Source organism: Motacilla alba, chromosome 2 (assembly GCF_015832195.1).
Source record: "Motacilla alba alba isolate MOTALB_02 chromosome 2, Motacilla_alba_V1.0_pri, whole genome shotgun sequence".
NCBI lineage: Eukaryota > Metazoa > Chordata > Aves > Passeriformes > Motacillidae > Motacilla > Motacilla alba.
Genome location: NC_052017.1, coordinates 129,273,802 through 129,296,101, shown reverse-complemented (window position 1 = coordinate 129,296,101; position 22,300 = coordinate 129,273,802). Strand labels below are relative to the sequence as shown.

Here is a 22,300-nt window from a genome sequence, read left to right as displayed (position 1 = left end):
GGCTGGGACAAGGATGATACCAGCAGAAGGGAAAGTTAAAATCCTAATAAATGGATATAAAGTCTGATATTTTTTCCTTGGGAGAATCCATCAACTATATTAATTTCTTCTGGTAGTTGTCTCCTACTGGCAGATAATCTGATTGTAGAGATTTTGACCAGTAAATTTGAAAATGGACAGTGGAGTCATGTAGAGCATTAAAGTGTAATATCAGATCTTGACTCTGTTCAGCAGAAAACTACTGAAGTCAGCAGTACACTGAGATGGGAGCTTAGCACACAGGCTGCTCCTATTTGGTATTTGCTGAATCTTTGAAAAGCTGTTTAACTTCCAGCAAAAGAAAGAGAGAAAGAAAAAGAATATACAGATCAGCATGAGTCATGGATCTGGCCTACTTTATCTTTGAGCAAACTAAGCTTAAGCCAGTGTTTACTAGAATCATGAATATTTGGGCATCTGCAAGGACTATGAAATCCAAGAGAATCCCCAGGCAAAGGAATTACTTAATCCAAGAGCAGAACTTGCATTCTTGGACTGGCGACCCGGGTTTCTCTTTTTTGACAGGTCCTGTGTGTGAACCCTTGCAGGGAGGGCTGCTCTGGGCAGTTTCCCACCATGGACATACACTTCTCTACATGAGGAAGTTCAAATGCCAGACTACACCCCAGTGGAATTGTGATGGTTTGACACAGTAGTCATATACTATTTGTCCTAAAATCTATCTCAAGCAGACAAAACCATGCATGGGAATGTCTTCTAAAAAGTTTTGTTTATTTTTTTTCTGGAGAAACAGTGTTTACAGTTGGACATAGTGCTGTATCTCTACAGCAGAGAAAGTGAGGTCAAAGAAGGTTGCCTTTCTCTGGAACAAAAGGTCAGTGAGTGCCTTATTTCCTGAGCAATTTATTTCTACAGGCTTGGACCAACTTTTAGAAGTAACATCTCCTACAACAGCTTTGTCAGAAGGTGGCCCATCATGCAAGAAAAGAATACCTACTTGACTGTAAAGTTTTCATTCTGTGTTTTTAGGTAACAGAGGCTCATAAAATTCAAGAGCAGTAAAGAAGGATCACTACCTTAAATATAACCAAATAAAATTCACCAATATAAGGTACATATCTTCAGTAGAAGACAGAAGTACCAGGTTTGTGGGTTTCTCAGCATGTCTTTTTGTCCCACTAGAACTCTCCTATGTCAAGTTCACCTTCATCTATCTATTCTTCATTTGTGAACTGATCTCATCTAAGCACCAGACCAGTGCAATCTTGGTCTTATTCCAGCTGAAATCCATGGTGAGTAAGAAAGAAAATGTAGACTTTTCTCACTGACATGTTATTGGTGCCTGAGTTTATGTTTTCTTAACAGTTCACCCCACAATTCTCTGAGGTTGCTGAAAAGTAGGAAGAGAGAACAACAGGAGTTTCCTCACCACTCACGGGGACTGCTTGAGGAAGGACTAGAAGCATTTTGACAGAGAAGTGAGGAAGCCATGAATGTTATCTCTTTTTTAACCATTAACTTTGAAACACAGGCATCTTATCTTCTGACCTGGACACTGACCATGCCAACTCTAGAAGGCTAAATTCCATCAGACAAGCTTATAGCAGCCTTTGAGCACTGCCTCCATGGTTTTGCTTGTGAATGAGAGGTTCAGACAGAATAGTAGCTGGCACATTCAGTTTCTTTGGAGTTACTTTAATGCCTAAATACCCAAAAGTAGAAACTTCTTTCATAATACTTCTTTCCCCCATTTCCTTTCAAGGCATAAATTGGAAGTGGGTAGGAGAAGCAATCCTTTGTAGGTCACGTTGAACTCAGAGAGCAGTTACTTAAAATTTGTAATCAAAATAAATGTGCCTCACCCATAATGCTAGCACTGTACGGACTACATCAAGTGGTCAACTGAAGACAAAAAAATCTCTTCAGCAACACCCAGCGAAAGCTCCCAACCTCCAACTGCCTTTTCCCAGGACCCAGCCTTGCAAAGTCAGCACTCCCCAGGCCAAACCAGCTGGGGGGGGTGGGGAAGATACGTTCACCACATGTGCAGGCACTCAGCAGAGGAACAGCAGAGCAGGCACACAGTTAAAGCATCACAAAAAAAAAAAAATAAATAAGGATGACAGCAAGAAGCACAACAGGTATTTCAGCACACCTCTTCATTCAAAAATGCGCTCCTGGCCCACAAAATGACTCCATTCATGGCAAAACTGAGCCAAAGCACCACAAGGGGCACAGTCTTGTGACCTGCACAACACTTCCTTCCTCTTCCCAAAACTGCAGCCTGCCCACCAGCTGACTCATTCGGTCGACCACCAATAAGGTTTCCATCATTTGGTACTCTGCAGACCACAGTGTGAGAATCTGGCTGTAGCACACAGCTAAACAATTCCTGCATTTAATTTCAAACAAATGGGAGAAGGATGACAGACAATCCACACCACTTCAAAAAGGGACTGCAGTAAGCCAGATGGTGTGGATTACATCTTGGGGAAGGCTGCTGGTTTATGATGACAGGATGTGAGGCAAAGAAGGTAGAAATCTGGCACCCCACCAATGCAATGCAGTGCGATATCTGCTATGTAGGTAGCGTTTCAGTGGTAAAGGTTGCAACTCCAGGTCCAAGACTGAAGCAGGATATCACATGATATCTTGAATTCACATTTGCTATGGATTTGTAAATTTGTGATAGTTGAATTACCTACAGAGTGGATTCATTATTAACAATTAAATATTTTGTGTCATTTATTATGCATGTGAAAAAAGTGATGTAAATGTATTTCAGTTCTTTGTTCACAGTTTAAGTAAATTTTGCTATTTATGCTACCATTTCTTCTTTTTATTCTTTCAAAAAGCATTAAAGCGTGAAAAGATCCTTTTTCCAAGGTTCAAAGAAGATTGTGATAAACATTTTACATGTATCACATTTTAAAATATTGATCTTATGTATGGATATACGCATTCAATCAATTCCAATTTTAACTGCAGACCAAAATCATTAAGCATGCATGTTTGTTAAAACTGTGGCAGAATTTTTTTTTTCTTCTAGAGGCAAAGATTTAATTAAACTTGAGACACTGAAAGAAAATGAAGAGAGCTCTGAAAAAATGGCTGTTCTTCACTGGACTGTCTAGAGAACCTGAGATAAATGGAGGTTTCTTAATTACTAATTCAGTAGGTCAGTTTTAGAGCAATTGCACATTATGCTAATTGTTTCAGAAAAAGAACTTCTGTGAATGATCACCTGACAGAGTTTCTATCTGCGCTTGGTTCATCAACGAAAAAGGAGACAAAGATGTCTTTTATTCTACACCACAAGAGATGGATGGTTTGAGTTACATGATAGAAAAGACATAACATTATCAGAGTCACTACAGTCATATCCCAAGTCAGTGTTGCATCCATAAAGAAGCATGCTGTATTTATTGAGCACAGCACAGATAATCCTTTGATCTCTGGTCCTGGTTGTTTCAGCAGCCCAGTTTTAAGTTGGCATTAGCAATTATGATTCACATTACAATCAAATATGTGGTTTCAGATAAGGGAAAAGAAAAAAAAAATCAGTTCTCTGCTTCAAAGATTCAACAATCGATTATAAAGTGCTCGAAGAAGCAAAATGAAGTTATTGAAACCATGCTAGTTTCTTTTTGTACCACCCTGAGAGAAGAAATCTTTATCTATTCCTAAAAAATATACATTTAAATGCAAATGCAATTATAGACAAAGAAGGTCTGTTCAAACCACTAAAACTGTATTTATAGCAATTTATACAGTTTCTATGCCACTAGATTTTAACAGCTAAAATTACTGCAAGCTAGCTCCTTGTTCTTCAACATTTTAGTGGCTTTCAGAGATCATCTTAATTAAATGCCTTAAGAGACCCTCAGTTAAGCAGGGGAAGGTTTGGTTAGCATTTTCTTTCTGTTTTGCCTTTAAACATGTACAGCCTTTCCCAACTAAAGAAAAGTTTCTTATTAGAAACCAAAGACAAGAGGTCTCTGTGCTTTTCAATGCAAACTTGGATTCCTTTACCCTTTACCAACATTGAATTTAATAGCAAATTATTTCATTTGACAGACATGCAAATTCTGTATTTTCCCAAGTATGTATTACTGTCTGGATCTTAAATAACTAAGATTTGTGCTTTGTGATGTTGCAGAATCCTATGCTGAAAGGTCACTAAAGGATTTTTAAATGGGCTACATAGATAATTAGAAAACAAAGCCATCTCTTTCATGCAGAGGCTTTTGAAACAAACAGCAGCAATTACAGCATGCCCAACCAGATGCTCTCTTAGGAACTTATGCACTCATGAAAAATTGTCTAGATGCCTCCACTTGTCCCGGTACAAACATGTTCTTCAAGTGTGACTCTTCAATTCCCCAAGTTGTGAATGTGTCTAAAATATGCTTTCTTACAGGGCAGGGCAGACCTTCCAAGGAAAAGCTGGATATAATCTCATCATACAATTTGTGCCATGCCTGCTAAATTGTAAGTACTTTAGAACTGCTTTCAGTGAATAGGGGCAAGGATCTTGTATGAGGCACCTTGCCAGGGGCACATTGTTCATTACATTTCTGCTTCCTAAAGATTAACAGATCCCATTTCATCCTGATGAGTATGAGTGATTCCTATGAATTTGCCAGGACTATTCTGAATTGCTGTTTTCTTCTTCAGAGTACTTAGCGCTTTCATGTTTCTGACCCTGGCAACACCTGTAATCACATTCCCTCACCATGGTCCAGTCACCACCAGATTCAGAAGGTCACAATGAAGTGTGACTGTGAACTCAGCTCAAATTGTTCTTAATTCACTGAAAACTCTGTTAGAGATTAAAGAAAATTGAAGTAATTTGAGTCCTAACCATTGCTGACTTGGAGCATTCTGAAAGCATTCTCAAGCATTCGGAAAGGTTTGCTGGGTATTTTGAAGGAGCAAGAAGGGCTGTTATGTTGATCCCTAGCAGGACATTTTGTGTATATTGAAGTCCACAGACAAAAGAATAGAAAGCTAATGTATTTTCATATAATCTAGAATATAATCCTTACCAATTGTGTTAAAATTTAACCAATCTATCAAAGACATCTTATGTATGTTTCTTTATACTTAGTTGTAACTCTTTCCTGGAACTAATAATTTAAATTAGTCTAGGCAATTTTAACTTAAACTACCAAATTAATCAATGAAAAAGTAAATGTATCGTACTTAGTGGATAAGGGTGCAATCCAATTATTTTGTTGAACTTATTTGAAGGCTGGAAAGTCTAATTAGCAAGAAAACAACATCAGACTTGGGCTTGCTATAAACAGGGTTATTAACTATAGCCTATTTATATGCACAGCTGCAGTCTTCCACGAGGACCCGCAGAACCACTTGCAGAACGTGTTAAGAGACAGTCAAATAAAGTATCATCTGCACGTTAATTCCAGCTAAGTGAACAGATCCCTGGAGCACTTTAACATATAAAATAAGGTCAGTGGACTTCAGGCAGAAGTGGAGAATATAAATCCAAGACTTGAGGTTCACAATGCCAAAAATACAAAGTCATACAAGCAGAAGAGACCATGAGCAAGTATTATCTGCTTGTAAGATAAGACAGAGAGAAACATACTTGACAACAGTTTAAAGATACAGTTTTTCCTTTCCTTCAGAAAGAATAATGTGACCTCAGGTCCTCTTTCTGATTATTTGAAAGGTGAAAGAAGAGGACGGAGGACATCACATTTCAGACCTGAGCAATTTTCTCTTGGCAAGAAGCCGGATGACTGAAATTTCCCATTTGGAATGGTAGAATATGCTCTACTCTACTGAGCAGCATGTCACAGAAGGCAGTGTCCTAAAACTATCTTATGTATATATATACATACATCTTACAGCAACAAATTCCTTTACAGTGAAAGATTATTGTTTCATGAAATGCCTTCTCACACAAGCAGCATATTAAACTTGGCACACAAAGAGGATGAGAAAAATCTTTGTCCAGCTGACACCACTGAAAGTAAAAATGAAGCACAATGATCCTAAGGCCAGGTATACAATTAAAAAAATAAAGCCCAGAATTACAGAAGAAATGTGACAACATAAATATAATTCCCCACATTAAAATATTTAAAATACACAGAGAATTCTACCTCTATTTCCTTATATGCACACCAGGGAAAAAAGCCCACTGATGTGGTGCAATTTCTAACACAATATAGTTTTCAGACTATTTCATCTTACATCATGATATTATTTCATTCACCCTCTACATGATCATATCTGATTAAATGAGTTGGAACACAGGGTTTTTCTGAATAATTTATACCAGAACATTGAAAACTGTTTTTGAGACTAATATTTCACAATGATGGTTGTAAATTCAAACACTGGGAAAGAATTCAGATGTCAAGGAATTAATTAACTACCAGAAGAATACACATTTTAGTATATTTTTGTTCAAATCTGTAAATTAGTCTATGGAATAAATGACAGATTAAAAACTAATGTGAGAAGCCAATGCAGACTGTGAGGAACATGCTTTTCAGCATGTATAAAGAAGCAAATCTACAAAACCTGTAGTACAAAATACATTTTCTGTTAAAGACCTCGTAACATCCTTTTATCATTTGCAACTTCAGTAAAAAATAGTGGGATCTCAGTTTAAGCAAATAAATCAGTTTACATTTGTGACAAATACTATTGAAAAGAGGCAAGAGGATTTTTGTCCAAAATTCCATTTACCTGTTACAATGAATTCGAATTATATTTGTGCACAATGAAATTCTAGATAACTTACATATTATATCATGACATATTGGTATAAGTACCGAAAATAATTGAGAAACTTTATGAACAAAACTCATTCTTTGATTTAAGATCTATGCCTGCCAGACTCACAAGATCTTTAACATTTTAATAACAAGCATCCCGGACAGATTTTACTGGTATTACATGTTTTACAGGGTATTTTGCTTTGCCATACAAATATGTTTGTACCATTGCAACTACATTTACAACAAAGCTAGAGTAGCAAAGCTCAAGACCTTTAAGGTCTCAGAAGCCTGGGAACCTCATTCTAGACCGAAGTGTAAACTACATGACAATAGAAAAAGAATTTTAAAAGCATTTTTTAAAGCTTTTAAAAAGAAAAAGAACAAATGATAGTAACATTCTAATCATGTACTTTGTTAGTAAACCAAGGTCTTGAGAACAATTCCATCCAATATGGTCCATTAAAGACCACACCAACTGCGTGTGGTCAGCTTAGTGTTTACACCACCCCTCCCAACTCCCAGATCTCACGAACCAGCAATGTGATGCCTAAAACCCTAGAAGTCTACCCACAATTCAGGAGCTGGTTCCATGTTTCACCAGCTCTCTCTGTCCACCAAAACTATGACTTCTGCTACATACTCCACTACATCCTTGAGTAACCATCTCAGTTGCTGCAATCACACTGCTCTTGGGGTAACTCTACTGTTGGTATCTCAATGTGACTAGTGGACCAAGTTCTTTCCCCCTTTCACCTCAGTCCCAACCTGACCATTTTTCATTTCCCTTCTTTTAACATTTCTTCCACCTTGGTCCTGCATGTGGGAATCTCTGAATCTGTGTTGAAGAGTCCTCAATATCCAGCCCACGTGCTCTTAGACAAGCAGTTTTTTTAAACTTGCATGGAATATATGTACTTTTTTAACATGACATTCATGAAAAGACAAGGTCTTGGTAGTCCTCCTTCTGTTGTACAAGGTTAAGCACATAGTCTGCAGCTAACAAATACAAATATACAAGTACAGGTATTTGAAAACTCCGGTAGAGAACAGTTGTTTTGAGACTAACCCTTGACACTTGGCACTAGTCTTTCTGGCACCTACTTACTCACAATGAAAAGAAAAAATATTGTTTCTTTTCTCCTCCCTCCTCAATATTGTGGTGTTTCTTACTTCACACCTCAGGCTAGTTTTACATCTGCCAAACACAGGACTACCCTTTAAACATTCTTGCATATCAGAATGCAAGAAAGACACAGTGTAATTTTACAAGATAACTTTTACAATGTGGAGGGAAAGAGCTTTCACAATCATTTGTAAATCCTATGTGTATTTGTAAATTATTACTGAAATAAAATCCCACAGTAATTCTTTAAACTGCTGTGTGGGAGTAGAGACAAAAGAACGGATGGAAAGAAAAAAATATTATAGCATATCTGTTTATACTCACACCATCAAAAGGACTACAAAACTGCATGCTCTGATGAATTTGCTGGAACAGAACAAGCACTTTAAATGTTACTTTTTAATTTCTAGTGTCAGAATTTAGTTGGTTACAGTTTAGGATGTAAAGGATTTAAAACACAACCAAAGACACTGAGCAGTAGTGCCCAGAGAAAAGGTCCAGGAAGTAGCTTTGGGCAGAAACCAGTCTAGACTCAAATAAAGGAAGGAGCTGGGGTGGGCAGCCAGCTGTCATGTACAGGTGATATCCATGACCATGCTCAGGTGGAAGGCAGGAAGCTCACTGGCTAGACTTACAGAAGGAGAATAAAAATAGAACATATATAGCAGGGTGACAGTGCCATTCAATTCTTCCAAACTCCACTTGACTCTAGTGAGGAAGGTCACCTAGATGTCCTCATCCCTTGTCACTGTCACCCTGGTGCTGTAGTGACCTTGGCCATTACCAGTTTTATGCCAGTGAGTTGAGACTCTAAGAAGGTGCTGCTCCCTGTGGAGCTAGCATTGGTGGTCACTAAAGCTAATACATTTTTCCTTCATATTGAAATGCTTTATATGCAGTGACAGCAACTGTGCCTCAGCTGGCAAGAGGAGAAGCCTTTCCAAGAGTTGCTGGTTTGCCCAGACCTAGCAGAACACATCCTTTAGTGTGCCCTGGTATCACCAAGCTGGGACACAGAGCAGCTTTGGGTGCCTTCAAGATCAGCAGAGACTGCTACCACCCTGACCATCTCCCCCACTCTCACCTGCCCACATATGGACACGGTCTGGTTATTTGGAAAACACATGAACTTCATAAAGGTCCCAATACACTGGTGACCCTTCAAGAATTCCTTCAAGAAATATTGTATCAGGAAAATAATTTTTGAAAATATCTAAGTTGCTTTGAATCTTTCTTCCACATATAAACATTCAGTTGTTCCACCAATATTTCAGACACCCAGATCTAAGTAGTACAATGTTTTTCAACTGTTGCCAACAAACAACATCAACCCCACATGTACAAATGAAATTTAAGTTGTAGCTATTGCATAGCCAGAAACTGAAGTTTCTAAAAACATGATTACATTGGGGTGCAAAGGCCATTTAATCAGGAGGGAAACTACTGCCAAGCTTTCCCTAGCAGCATTAAATGCTTTCAGTCAGCTCTTGGGTTTTAAATAGGTGATTCAAGTTTTAGAATATTTGCCATACTTTACACGACAAAATCCAGCATACACTTTAGTCTTAAAATCTGATAGGCCTTCTGGTAGTTCAAACAAACAAACAAACAAACAAATTTATCACATTACAAAGAAAAAATTTCCTCCATATCAGTTTCATATTAATTTGACTGTTTTCATCATGATAAGACCTCTGTTTTATAACAAATGACAGCAATATTGCCACTCCCACAAGGCACAGGATAAAAGACAGCCTCCAATAATAGTACGAAAGCCAGTTAAAACAAACACACCCAGAGGTACTACTTATTTCAGCAAATATCAACAAAAATACTTCAAAGAAAACACATTTCCTAACAATGCCAATGTTCTTTCTTCACCCTCTCTCTTGTTTCTTTTTTACCATTTCTATGTCTACTTCTCTTGCCCATCAGTTCACTGTCACAAAGTAATGGCCTGGCACTCTCTTAAAACCAAATCTCCATAATAATCTTCTAATTCTTTCAAATTCACTTAAATTGTAGCAGCAACAGGGATCAGCTTACAGTCACAGGAGAGAGGCTCACAGATTTGTATTTAGAACCATTCAACATTTTGGAATGAATAGCAAAACAATCCACATGGAGAAAATGTGATAATGGATGATGGCATCAGGCTCTTAAAATATTTCTCCTCAAAGCTCTATTGTATGCATGATTTACTTTGAGCATAGGGATATCTGGAAGCCACATCAAAGATCTAATGGATAGACATTTTGTTAACATATGTAGAACTGATGCCAGGCCATAAAACAACACTGCACTGAGTATTACACATCTTCAGAAAAGTGTGGTTGTTTTGTGTTGATTTTTTTTCTCTTGAGGTTGGGGTAGATTTTTGGTCTACAAATTATTTCTTCCATTATGTGCATGAATGCCTAACAGGCTCAGAAGCCTGGACAATTTTTATGTTCTCTTGTTCCCTGGATCTTTGCCCAGTATCACAAAATCTGAGACAGGGCTGATCTTTGAAACTGGGAAAGGAAGAAGAATGAAAAAATAAATAAGCATCTATATCCTTTGCAGAACAGGTTCTGTTACATCAATCACAGACTGGTAAAGAACCTCACAATCCATGCTACTACGTTAGCATCTCTGTTTCTCGGGTCATCCCTGCTACTGCTACTTTCAAAGCGCTGATCAAACTTGGCTCTAAGCTACAGTGCATTCTTCAATGCTCTTTCATGTCCTTGGTGTTCAAAATGGAGACAATTTTCAAATTGTACATACTGCAGATATGACATTCCATAAAACCAGGAGGCCAAAAAGCTTTGTAGACGGAATTCCTGGAACAGCTCTCCAGGATTCTGAAAAGGCCACTTATAAGTTCCTCTGTTTCTGCTCTAAAGTATTTATGCTGGATCACAGAATAATGAGCAGCAAATTTATGTACTTTGTAGTGCACTTAGGAAACAGTTTTCCCATCACTTAGTAACTGTAGGATAAGTAAAACAGCTCTGCACACCAAGAAACACACAGTACAAAAAGACACTGAAAGTCAAGATTGCAGAAGAGTAATAACTTTATCCACTTCGATACCTTTTCACAGTTAATCACATATATTTGTGGTTCCGTGTTTGGCACATTTGGTACATTGAAGCCAGATTAACAACAAACAGCTGCTATTTATAGCATTTCCCCAGAGATGGGCACGGTTGCTGCTGCACTTTAAGACCAATCATGTTACATCTGTATTAAAATGAGAAGACAAACATGTTTTACTGCCAACTCTGCCTGAATTTCAAATGAAAACCACATTAGTTAACTTGTGAATTTCTCAGTCAGTCAGTCTCCAGTGTCAGCTTACATAGTTGAAATAAAACATCTCACCAGCACACAATACAGCACAAAAGGATGCTAGCAGCATGGGCCTAGGTGCAAAAGAATTCTCAAATACTCCTCCAAGATAAAGTCAGGAATGGACTGCAAATGTCCCTAACCTGCAAAAGTCTGGATCTCAGCAGGTTTTGCTACCATACCTTTGTCATTTCACAAACTCTTTTGCTCAGTTGTCAGCAGTCATACCAGCTTAAATATGTTAAGTCTCACAACCCACAGGTTTTCTACTCTCACTGCTGTCTTAAGCACCATGAGAATGGGATCCCAAGCTCAGAAAGGTTGCCAGGACATCAAGTCATAGCATGTTTGGTCCCACTGTTTCCCATTTGTTTATATGAAGAAAAGGTGGATCTTGAATTCATTATCTTATAGGCACAGGCTCACCTCCTTTAGGCACCTACAGGTTATTCAGGCCTCAGCAGGCACTAAGCAAGGACCTCTACTCCCAAGAGGATGGTGGATGTCTCTGCTCTGACCACACACAATCACACCTGCTCTGGCATAGGAAGAGTCTTGTCTGGAGTGAACAGTCCTTTCCTAACTTAGAAGGAATAATACAATTATAAACAGAACAGAGACATTGGTGAGACACTGAACGTTATTGACAGAATGACAAAATCCATTTCCTTTTTCTGTTCAGATGCTTTCTACACCACCTGAAAACTTACTCCTGCAAAGTTGCAGCTTGCAGTAGGTTTCACCATGCATTTTTCCCACCTGGAACGATTGCTTACTGCCCACCCTCCAGCCAAACAGAAAGGATAAAGCAGGAAGAAAACCTGAAGTATCAGTGGGTTAATTTTTCAAAATTACTTGCACATTGGGTACAGAGATGCCTCAAAGAGACACAGGACGTGTGCGCTCATGCCACATCATCACCCCTGAAGATGAATGCACCCCTGAGAGCTTGATGCTTCACAAAGCAGTAGTAACATTTCTTTTAGTACTTTAGGTTACTTGGAAATGCAAATGTGTTGAAGTTAAGCATAGGTGCTTAAAATAAGGTTTGCAAATCACACAATTCTGAGTATCCATTCTGATGATTTCGACATTTCTTGCAGCGGCAATGACTTTCAGATTGGTAAGTCTAAAATACAGTAAACTTTTAGGAAAATATATCAAAAAACATGTAACTACTATTTTTCTGTTTTCCTTAACATTTTTCTAGTTTTATCCCCCCAATCCTCAATTGCTATATGCAAGAATCCACACAAAGCACTTGGAAAAATGATTGAAAACTGAACTGCATATGCTGCAAAAGTGGTCAAATTAAAAAAAAAAACAAAAAAACAAAAACAAAAAAAACCCCAAACAAACAAAAAAAAAAGTCAAAACCAAAACCCAAAAAACCCCAAGCAAAACAAAAAAGAACCCCCCAAAAACTCTAAAGAGGTTTGGAAAAAAAAATTCTCCTTTAATGTATTTTAATAATAATAAATATTGTTTGTAGCATAAACTTGTCAGACATATTATTTCAGTTCATGGTGATTATTGTTAATAAATATGTTAAAATCTCATGGAAGAAATCAATTAATTATTTATCAATCAAGCAGTATATTAAATTCTGGTCAATATATAGATGAACACAAGTATACCTAAATGTGGAGTTACATCTTGAGCTGAATCCCTTTTCACCAGACTTCACACACTCTCTTCAGTGTCCTACAGCAATCCTCATTTTCAACTACATTTCAGGGGTTTAAGTTATCATTTGCTGCAATACCTGTGGCCCGTTATGTTTCAGAGATTTTTACCTAATTTTAAAATGTTTTGCTTTAGACCTTTGTAAGAGCAATACCACACACTGTTGATTTCTCACCCAGAGTTCAGAGATCCAGATTTGGGATTGTTTCAAAACTTAAACTGAAATTCTGGCCCATGGAAAGGGCACCTTTCTGTTCCCCAGGATTTGTACTGCATTTTGAAACACTTTGGCATAGAGGGCATTGTAAGAGTTTGGATCTGCAATGTATTTTATTGCCTAAATAGTGAGATGGTTCCCATTTTTACCAGAGTAACGCAATGGAATGAGTACGGTGAAGGACCCATTGAGGATCCAACAGGAACTGAGTACTAAAAACCCTAAACATTCACTTGTTTTATTTTTCTGTTTCTTAGTTACATTTTCAAAGTGTGTGCACTACCACTCCCATTATCATCAGCAGGGGGCTTGTAAATAAGCCTTTACCCAGTGTTTAAGAAAAATGAGCTTGTCAGTGGAAGTAGTGGAGAGATCCCAATCCACTTCATTACTTAAAGAAACAGAAAAGGACAGCAAAGAGAAAATCAAGTCCAGGCAAGCACCTTACATATCTTTGAGGGCTACATTTGAACACTTTATAACCTGAATTGAAATGTCAAATTTTGAAATACACCAAACATAATTCAGGAAAGATAGCAAATTAACTGGTTAGAAATATTGTTAAAAATGCAAATGACATTAAATTAAATTAAATGCACTGTAATTAGAAAGCTAGAACATTTAACTTGGTAAATATGTGTTTCATGAAGCTAGACTCACAGGTGATGTTATGTAAACCAATCAACCATCAGGGTAGTTACTCTTTCCCTGCCCAGTGACCAAGCTGCTGAAATTGAACACTCATGCTAACACAGAGGATCTCTGACACCACAAGCCAGAGCTACTGATCTGTCATCTCAGAAAAGATAAAATCTCTTGCCTGGTTTAACAGTCGGAGATAGTCATTCTTCTTCTCCACTGAAGCCATAAAAGTACAGTGTTCAACAAAGCATTGTGGCTCAGTAGGTACTCTAGCAGCAATTTCTAGTGCTGCTGTAATTGAAGTTTCATCAAAATTTTCACAATAAAACATCCTGCCAGAAGTAATTCCCTGTTGTAAGCTGACACAGAAGACCTTGTACCAGGCACAAATCCTTCAGCACCAAGAGTTTGGTTTGTATGATTTTTAGCTAAGAAGTTTGAAGAAAAGAGAAAGCAAGAAGAAAAGTCTTACAAATGGAAGACAACAATGTAGAATTATAAAATGTTCAAATAGAATTTGTGGAGCAGACGGTTTAATCCAACCATACATACCTGCTAAACATAGCCATGAAACCTGTTACCTGTAAAAGATTGAAAAGCTAAGATGTCTAAAATATAGAACAGCGTGTAAATAAAAGTTACTTGTTTTAGGGATTTCTTCAAAAGGGCCGGTTTGATTTTTTGATTGTTTCTTCCATATTTTTAAAGAAAAAATGAGGAGTTTTTGTATATTTTCACCCACCTCCTCTGGGTACTTGCTTCCAACTATCTCTGCCACAGTGTTGAAGGACAGAGAGTCTGGGTAAGTCTTAGCCCCCATTCTCAGGTGCACAACAATCTTAGTGCCGCGGAGAGACATTCGTGACATCATTTCAGCATCTTCCACAGTGATGCAAGCAGTGGGAATTTGGGGTACATCAGGCTGGTAACTCTGCCCCCCGGTATGTGGACTGTTAAAATAAAAACCAACAAAACACAGTGTTAACAACTTTGCTCTGTAATTTTTTAGCATTACTGTAGAATTATTAAAAAGAATGACCATCATGACCATCCCTGCCACACTCTCAAAAGGGACATAGCTACAATTTTTAATAAATCTTTTGACAAAATACATCAAGTGTTTTTACACTAATCAGAATATCTGACTGTTACTACTATATATGTCTAGAATTCTATTCATTGTCAGCTCTATTTAGGTCATTGCCATGCTTTGATATCACACTCCATTCACTGCTTTACCAGAAAGAAAAGCAATGAAAAGTTTAAATGAACAGGTTACCGTAAGTGCATTTTTTTTTCCTGTGGCAAGTAGTGAAATTAAATTTTAATTCTCTTTTCTAAATAACAGAATTGCAGAATGGATGAGGTTCGCAGGAACCTCTGGAGATCATCTGGACCAACGGTTTTATTGAGCGAACCCATCTCTGTGGCGATATCGCATCAATAAAACCAAACCAGTTGCCCAGAACCATGCACAATGCATGAAAATCTTCACCTGTGAGCCTTCTCACAGCAGCAGACACACTTTTTTATACATTTAAACAAACAATAAAACATTTAAATTGGGTGATTTTTAAGCCTTCTAAACTGGGAAAAAAACCCAAACATTTAATTCCTGGAAGAGAGATGTTAATGATAAAATGAGAAACCTACTTCGTAAGGTTATAGATTAGGTAAAATGGGAGAGATTATTCAGTTCCAATTATTATGAATAATAATCCCTTCTCAACAATAACAAGTCATATTGTAATCAATAACATAACCTGCAGAGTAGATATGTGTAAATATTTGTTTCACATGGAAATAGTAAAAACGATTTACAGAGGTCTTACAGGACCTTCTTCAGAAAATAGACAGATCAGTCTATTAAGTGACAACAGTTCAGGAAATTATTGCTCCCAGTTGTGTACAGCTGAACCTCAATCAAAGGCCAGTGTCTGTTCCCATCAGCTTTGCAGGTCATGTGACCCATGGCTCGTCTTTGAAATAACATTTAACCTGAAACTCAGCATTTCCTGTGCCATGTAATACTCCCTGAGTGGGATAAACCCATGTAGACTTACAAGTTCTGACCTTTTTTTCTTTTTTTTTTTCTTTCTCTTTGTCAGAAAAAAAAAGGCAGCCCTCATCCCCACTTTTAAACTGCAATAGCTTGCTGCACATGTTTAATATTTCTTTGAGTGTTTGGGGATAAATCCAGCATGTTAACCAAGAGTCTTTCCAAACAATGTAAAATAAACAGAATGGAAAGAAAAGAAAAAGAGAGATGACAGTTTCATGCACTAACGTTAAAAAACCCCAAACCCTACATTCAACAGCTGAGCAGAAACTGTTTGTTTCTGGTAATTTTAAATGAATGTTTTTGCCTGTGTCTTCTGGCAAGTTTATGTCTTAGTACTAATGTGGTGTATATGCTGAATTGCAGTAATTCAAATTTTATCACCGATTTCAAGGTCCTTGTTATTTCTCAGATTCTCAACAAAAGAAATCCCTAAAACTGTATTTGTTTCTCCAGTTTAAGCAGCAAGCACATTTATTGCAGATACTCTATCCTGATGTTCCACCTCAATTGTGAATAAGGCTTCTGACTATTCACTATGATCCACACATGCTTACACACCTCAAGTGAAGGAACATTTGCGGGTACAAAATTTACCCAGCTAGCCCATAAGTTGGGCCATTTGTATGCTATTTGAAGTTACCCGTAAGTGACATTTGTATGCTCAAACTACCACTCTGCCAAGATTACAAAGGTAAACCCTATTACCCAAATTAAACCATACTGGCACGAGCTGGCAGAGCCAGCAACTTTTCGGATGATACCAGGATCTGACAGGAATGGATGACGGCCCAAATTATTTCTACAAAAAGGGAAACGGACCCTAAGCATGACCGGTACAAAGACACAAAGCAATACCACAGTACTGTAGATTCCTAATGCTGCAAGATGGACTCACATAGAAAACATTTGTGGCAGACACTAAGCATCCTGGGATGCACCTGATTAAAGTCTACATGCATGCAAAACATGCCATGTTTTAAGTACACCATTTGCATAATAAATTGCTTAATAAAGTGCCAAAGAGTACATAAAAAAAAATCTAAGCAAAGCAAATTAAGTTCCTTTTATGTAGAGATAACCAAGAACTGGAAAGGCTACTGACCATATGGCAAGACCTGAGCAAGAACTAACAAAATAGAAATTACTAGGAGACTCTGTGTAACAGATGGAGAGAAGCATTCCTGAGTTTGGCTCAAAACAGGGCAAACAGGATGTCGTTTGGGAAAATCAGGAGAAAGAATTTTTTTGGTGGGGGGGGGAGGGGAAGCAGGGGGAATGACAAGAAAGGATTTTTTTTCATTGATTCTGAATAATTATTTTGGGACTATTATTTCAAAAGAAGAAGGATCTTATTTAAAAAAATAGATAAAACTCTCTTGCATTTACCATTCCTGGCACCTTGAAAAGGAAATGAAAGGAAAGCTTCTCCTAACAGCTGCTATAGACATCACAAAGAACCCTGACTGAATCAGCATTTAACTTAAAAACATTGGTACCTACAGGCAAGCAAGGTGCACCTCTGGAATTTCCCACTAACACCTGAGAGTCATGTTAGCATCTGCTTCAAACACACACTCTCTAAAAAATGCTGTTATACAACAAACCCTAAAATAATCCTGCAAAACTTTAGGGTAGTTTGGCTATTTTAATATACGATACCCCAGTTCAATACCGTAATTTGGTGTTCAGAAGAGATGGCAAGTAGTTCTTCTCCCATTATTTTGTATTTACTTAACAAAAGCATCTGTTTTGATTTTAGATCTACTGAATCACCTCACATCCATATTTAAAGTATTAATTGAAAGCATATTAATGTTACTACAAACTCACAGTCATTTGGTCCTGACATTCTTGTTCAACAGCTGACAAAATTCAGATAAATAAAGTGGTTGAGTTTTGCTTTTGATAAACCCCTAGATTTCACATCTTGGAAAGTCGTTAAGAAAAGTGTCATGGTATGAATAAAAGCAAGGAAAACCCCCACATTTTCTCTGTTAAAAGTACATGTCAAATAGCTAGTAGGAAACAGATGTGGCTTGTATCTTACACAAAAGTGTAAAGGGAGAATAAAAATTTCAAAAAGCAGCTAGTTAGTTTCTTTTCTGAGTAAAAAAATCAAATGTGGAGAAACTAAAAAATGTGGATGAAAAGATGTGCTGCTGGTGTCAGGTCAGTTCTAACTCTTCTTACTGTGGTAGCTGACCTTGCCTGCTCCATTACTTTGTTCCTGCACTTCCAACCCTTATCTCTAAGATAAGCTAAAATGCCCAGGGAAAAGTAAACTGTGTAAGAGCCAGTGCTTCAAGCTAAACTGGATGCTCTGATAGAAAACAGATCTCAAGTTGAAGCCTTGGAAAACGATAGCAATCTCCTAAGGGGAGAAGTAAGCATGACATTACAAGAACTCTAACACGGCTAAAAGGGAAAAAAAAACCCCAACCAATCCAAACTTGATTATATGAAAGCTTTGAAATATTTATTTCAGCTATAATGTGTATGCACATACCCCCAGTGCACTATACTTCACATCAACCTAGAAAAGCAATCTAGAGTTGGGAAATACAAAATCAATGTTGTCTAAGAATTGCCAGTGTTGTCTAAGTTTGCTCATTCAGACAAACACATTGCAAGACTCTAATTAGATATGTGACCACTTATTTTCTATAGGACCCATGTAAAATTCACTGTATGAACCACATGTAAACTAAAATTCATATCAGATCAGCTAGTTCATTTAGATTGACTTAAATCATAAAATACATTCCTGTATATATGACTACAGGAATGAGCCATGACTACATTAATCACTAGCTATACCCACGGCAAGATCACAGCCTTAACTCGGCAACAGGCTCACATCTTCCACATACTTTGCTGTTGTTTTTTCACTTGGATATTCTACATAGCACAGAAAATCCCCTCATCACATACAAAACTTTTCACTTTGAAGGGGGTGATGGAACATACTGCAGCAAAACAGGAGGAAAACCACACATCTTGCTCTCACAGTTATCTACAGAGAGCAGCTACTCCCGAGTGCCTCACTCCTGTAACTTTCTCTGCGTCACGAGCAGCATGGCAAAGCCCCGACTCCATGCAAATAAATTCCCTTTTCCAGCACCACAAACTCCTTACAAAACAAAAGTTGCCCTTGTGTGCACTCCAACTGTGTATGTTCTTCCAAGAGTCTCACCAATATCTGGATAGAGAGGCCAACTGTAATTGCAATTAGTCAAAACGTCAAAAGTATTATTAATTATCTCAGAAGAATTAGGTCTATAAAAATAAAATCAAGACTATTCCCCATTTACAACCACTTGGCAAAACATAAAAGAAATAAATTCAGCCTAATTTTGTGTTTCTGTCATTATTTGTCCCAAGACTCACTTTCTTTGTTTGCTTCTTATATTGTCTTGGTGGGATTTGATTTGTTGGTCCACAGTAAGTTGAAAAGATATCAAGACTGTCAAATTCAAAACCAAATAGGAATATGCACAGAAAATGTTAAGAAACTGCAGAGTAAAAATACTATACAAATATGGAATTATTAATGGTGTGCAAAAATAAATAATGGTGTGCAACAGAGTGTAAGAAAGGCTCCAGAGGCTACCAGCCTTACCAAGGAAAGTTCACTTTGAAGAAGAACACAGCATTATTCAGTTATCACATGGACGCAAATTAAATTAACATTTAGAAAACCACATTTAATGACTGCTGAGCACTCAAAAAAAAAAACCCAAACTTACACATATATATTTGCATTTCACTATAATATTCAGTAACACAAGCACCAAGAGAATTCTCCAATAAGTATAGAACCTTTTAAAATAGCATGGATTAGATATGGTTTGCCAAACAAGAAGCAGAAAACAACTCTGAATAGTAAAATGATCAAATGAAGTTCAATGCATTCTACCCTGGGACTATCCAACTGCTGGGAAAGTAGAACAGCTTCCCAAGAATCTGTAGAAAATGAAAGTTTGCTCATCAGCTGCTCTTCAACTGAAAAAGAAACTTGCTGGATCTTACAGACATGAGGATGACTCTCCAGCAGCTGACATCTTGAGGGAACTATTTAAGTCATACACCTGTTTGGCCTCCTTATGCTCAGTACGAATCACCAAGCTCTGTCCTTCCATGTTTACATCCCTGTGAGAATGCAGCTGCCTGCAATGTGCTACAATAGGTATATTAGGAGCAGGCTCCTGGAGTGAACACCACTGGCAACCCAAATTGCCAGCAGCTGCAAGGATTCTGGCTTCATGGGCTTTGTGACTTTTTTTGTTGAATTCCTAGCTTCTCAGCCGTGGGCATAAGTCCTATTTATATCTTCAATGACCCCTTCAATCATCAGGGACCAATGTACACAGAGAACAAATTCAATAAAATCTCACTGAGAAGAGATGTTATAGATTACACCTACAGGAAGGATATAAATAAATCCAAACAAACAAACAAAAAAGAAATCGTAACTCAAAACAACAACCCCCCACCATTTTCTTTATTTGGAAAGCAGCAAATCAGACAGAGAAGCATCACAAGCCTAGCAATACAAAAGCAAACTAAGAGCTAGAATACTGATCTGCTCTCCAGTCTGTCTCCATTTAATGATGTTTTTCATTGTTACAATTACCTCTTATATCAAAATGATCAAGCACAAATAGGTGTGAAGAGGTATTAGAGCTTTCAGGGTACAGTGTCAGTCCTCCCAACCCTCTGATTCATTGGAGATATGGAGTAGCAAAGAGGGTCAAGCTCTCCCACACACAGGCACATCCATACACACCAGAAACACGAGTCAGCCCTGGCACTGAACGGAACACATCGTGGGGCAGCACAGGGAGCTCCCTCCTCCTTTCAAAGGATGGTCATGGTAAAGGTAACATGCAGCCAACACTCAGCTGAAGGAAAAGGGTAGGGATAGAGGATATTTGTCTTACCACCATAAAACTTCTCCCTTTTAATCAGACGACCCCTGAGGTAAATAGAGGGGAGCAAGGTCTGAAAGGAGGCAGAAGAAAGTCTCAGATTCACAGAACAGGATATGGATGGTGCTTTTCTTCTTTCCTTCCTTCTCTGAGCAAACCCACCATTCAGAGCAGAGTGTTCTTTGGACACTGTCCTCCATAAAAAGCAAACCAATCTTAAACTCATATGCATTTAGGAACGTCTCCCTTCAACAAGCTGTGGCAATGCAAACAAAGCCTCATGGAGATACACTTTTAAAGTGTTAAAAATAAGATGAGTATCAACAGGAATATAAAGGTAGTCAAGGAAAAAAACATAAAAGGTATAAATGGCATTGACAGACAGTAAACATGTTTCTTAAGTCAGCAGGAGACAAAATATCTTTGTACCAAAAGCAACTATGTGGATGGACTAAAGAGGAGAACTTTTAAAAATAAAAAACTCAACAGTAGAATAACATAGTTATTATCATCTCAGACAGAAAGGAATTAAATCCCAAAAGTAAAAGAGAAGAAAATAGTTATCTTTTCTTCTGTTTGTGAGTACAAGCTTTTCCACTGAAACACTTCCATTAACCTCAACAGAAGGGGGTGGGACAACAGGGGAGAAGACTTTAAAACCTAACTGGATATGAAAAGAAAGTGAAGGGACAGGCTGGATTCAATTTCAGGGAGTGAGCAAAAAAAAAAAAGCCCCTGCAAGATACTTGTCCAGGTGAGCCACAACATTTTCTGAAGAAAACTGAAACTCTGAAAAATCTTCACTACATAAATGCCTTTTTCACTCCCACGCTTCCAATTACTATAGAATACTAAACATCTTTTTGATATTCTGTTAATCCAATACTCTTACCATTCAAATAAAAAAGAATAAAAATACATTAGTAAAAATAACACAGAGGGGGTACCACTTATTTTTTCTCTCAACTGAGAAATTTTAGTAGTGTCACTTGGAAGGGATTGCTTTAACTACACCTGACCATTGCATCTGCCTGTCACCTAGTTCACACATTATACAGTTCCACTTATGCAATGTAAATTGCACTATAAATGCCTAATAAGAAAATGTTATCTACTAGTATATTACGCTTACTTGATGAACTTGTTCTCCAATAAATGGTATTTTTTATTTCCAAAATTCAGGCAATTGCCTATCACTTCAAATTTACTGACACCCTGAATTTTTAACTTTTGAACCTGAAATCCACTGTAAGCAGAAAAATTCTTTTTAGGAACAGAGTGTATTTTTACAGTTCATTATAGTATTTTAACTTTGGTGAACTACAACTAAATATTGAGCAGCCTCACAAAATGTCATGCCAAGCGTGAGTGTTCTTTCCCCAGATGTATTTTTTGACAGTGGCAGAGTCTTCCAAAAGCTTCATAATCTTCATCAGATGATATTAAAACTGTCCCCATAGGTATGGCTCCTTTCCTGGCAATTAATTGTGTCTGGGAAACAAAGAGTGTCAGGTTAAAAAAAAACCAAACCAAATACAAACCATGGTTGAC

General features: G+C 37.6%; 1 protein-coding gene across 6 annotated transcripts in view; it reads right to left on the bottom strand.

The window, feature by feature from the left end:
• The window catches only part of CPQ (carboxypeptidase Q), a 201,952-nt gene that overhangs the window by 133,925 nt on the left and 45,727 nt on the right, over nt 1-22,300 (bottom strand). For all 6 annotated transcript variants that reach the window (XR_005255819.1, XM_038128054.1, XM_038128053.1 and 3 more), the window contains exon 4: nt 14,502-14,709. Coding sequence is in view for 5 of the 6 variants with exons in the window: in XM_038128054.1 (XP_037983982.1) it covers nt 14,502-14,709 (208 nt within the window). In the remaining variant the exon portion in view is untranslated. The remainder of the gene's footprint in view (nt 1-14,501; nt 14,710-22,300) is intronic.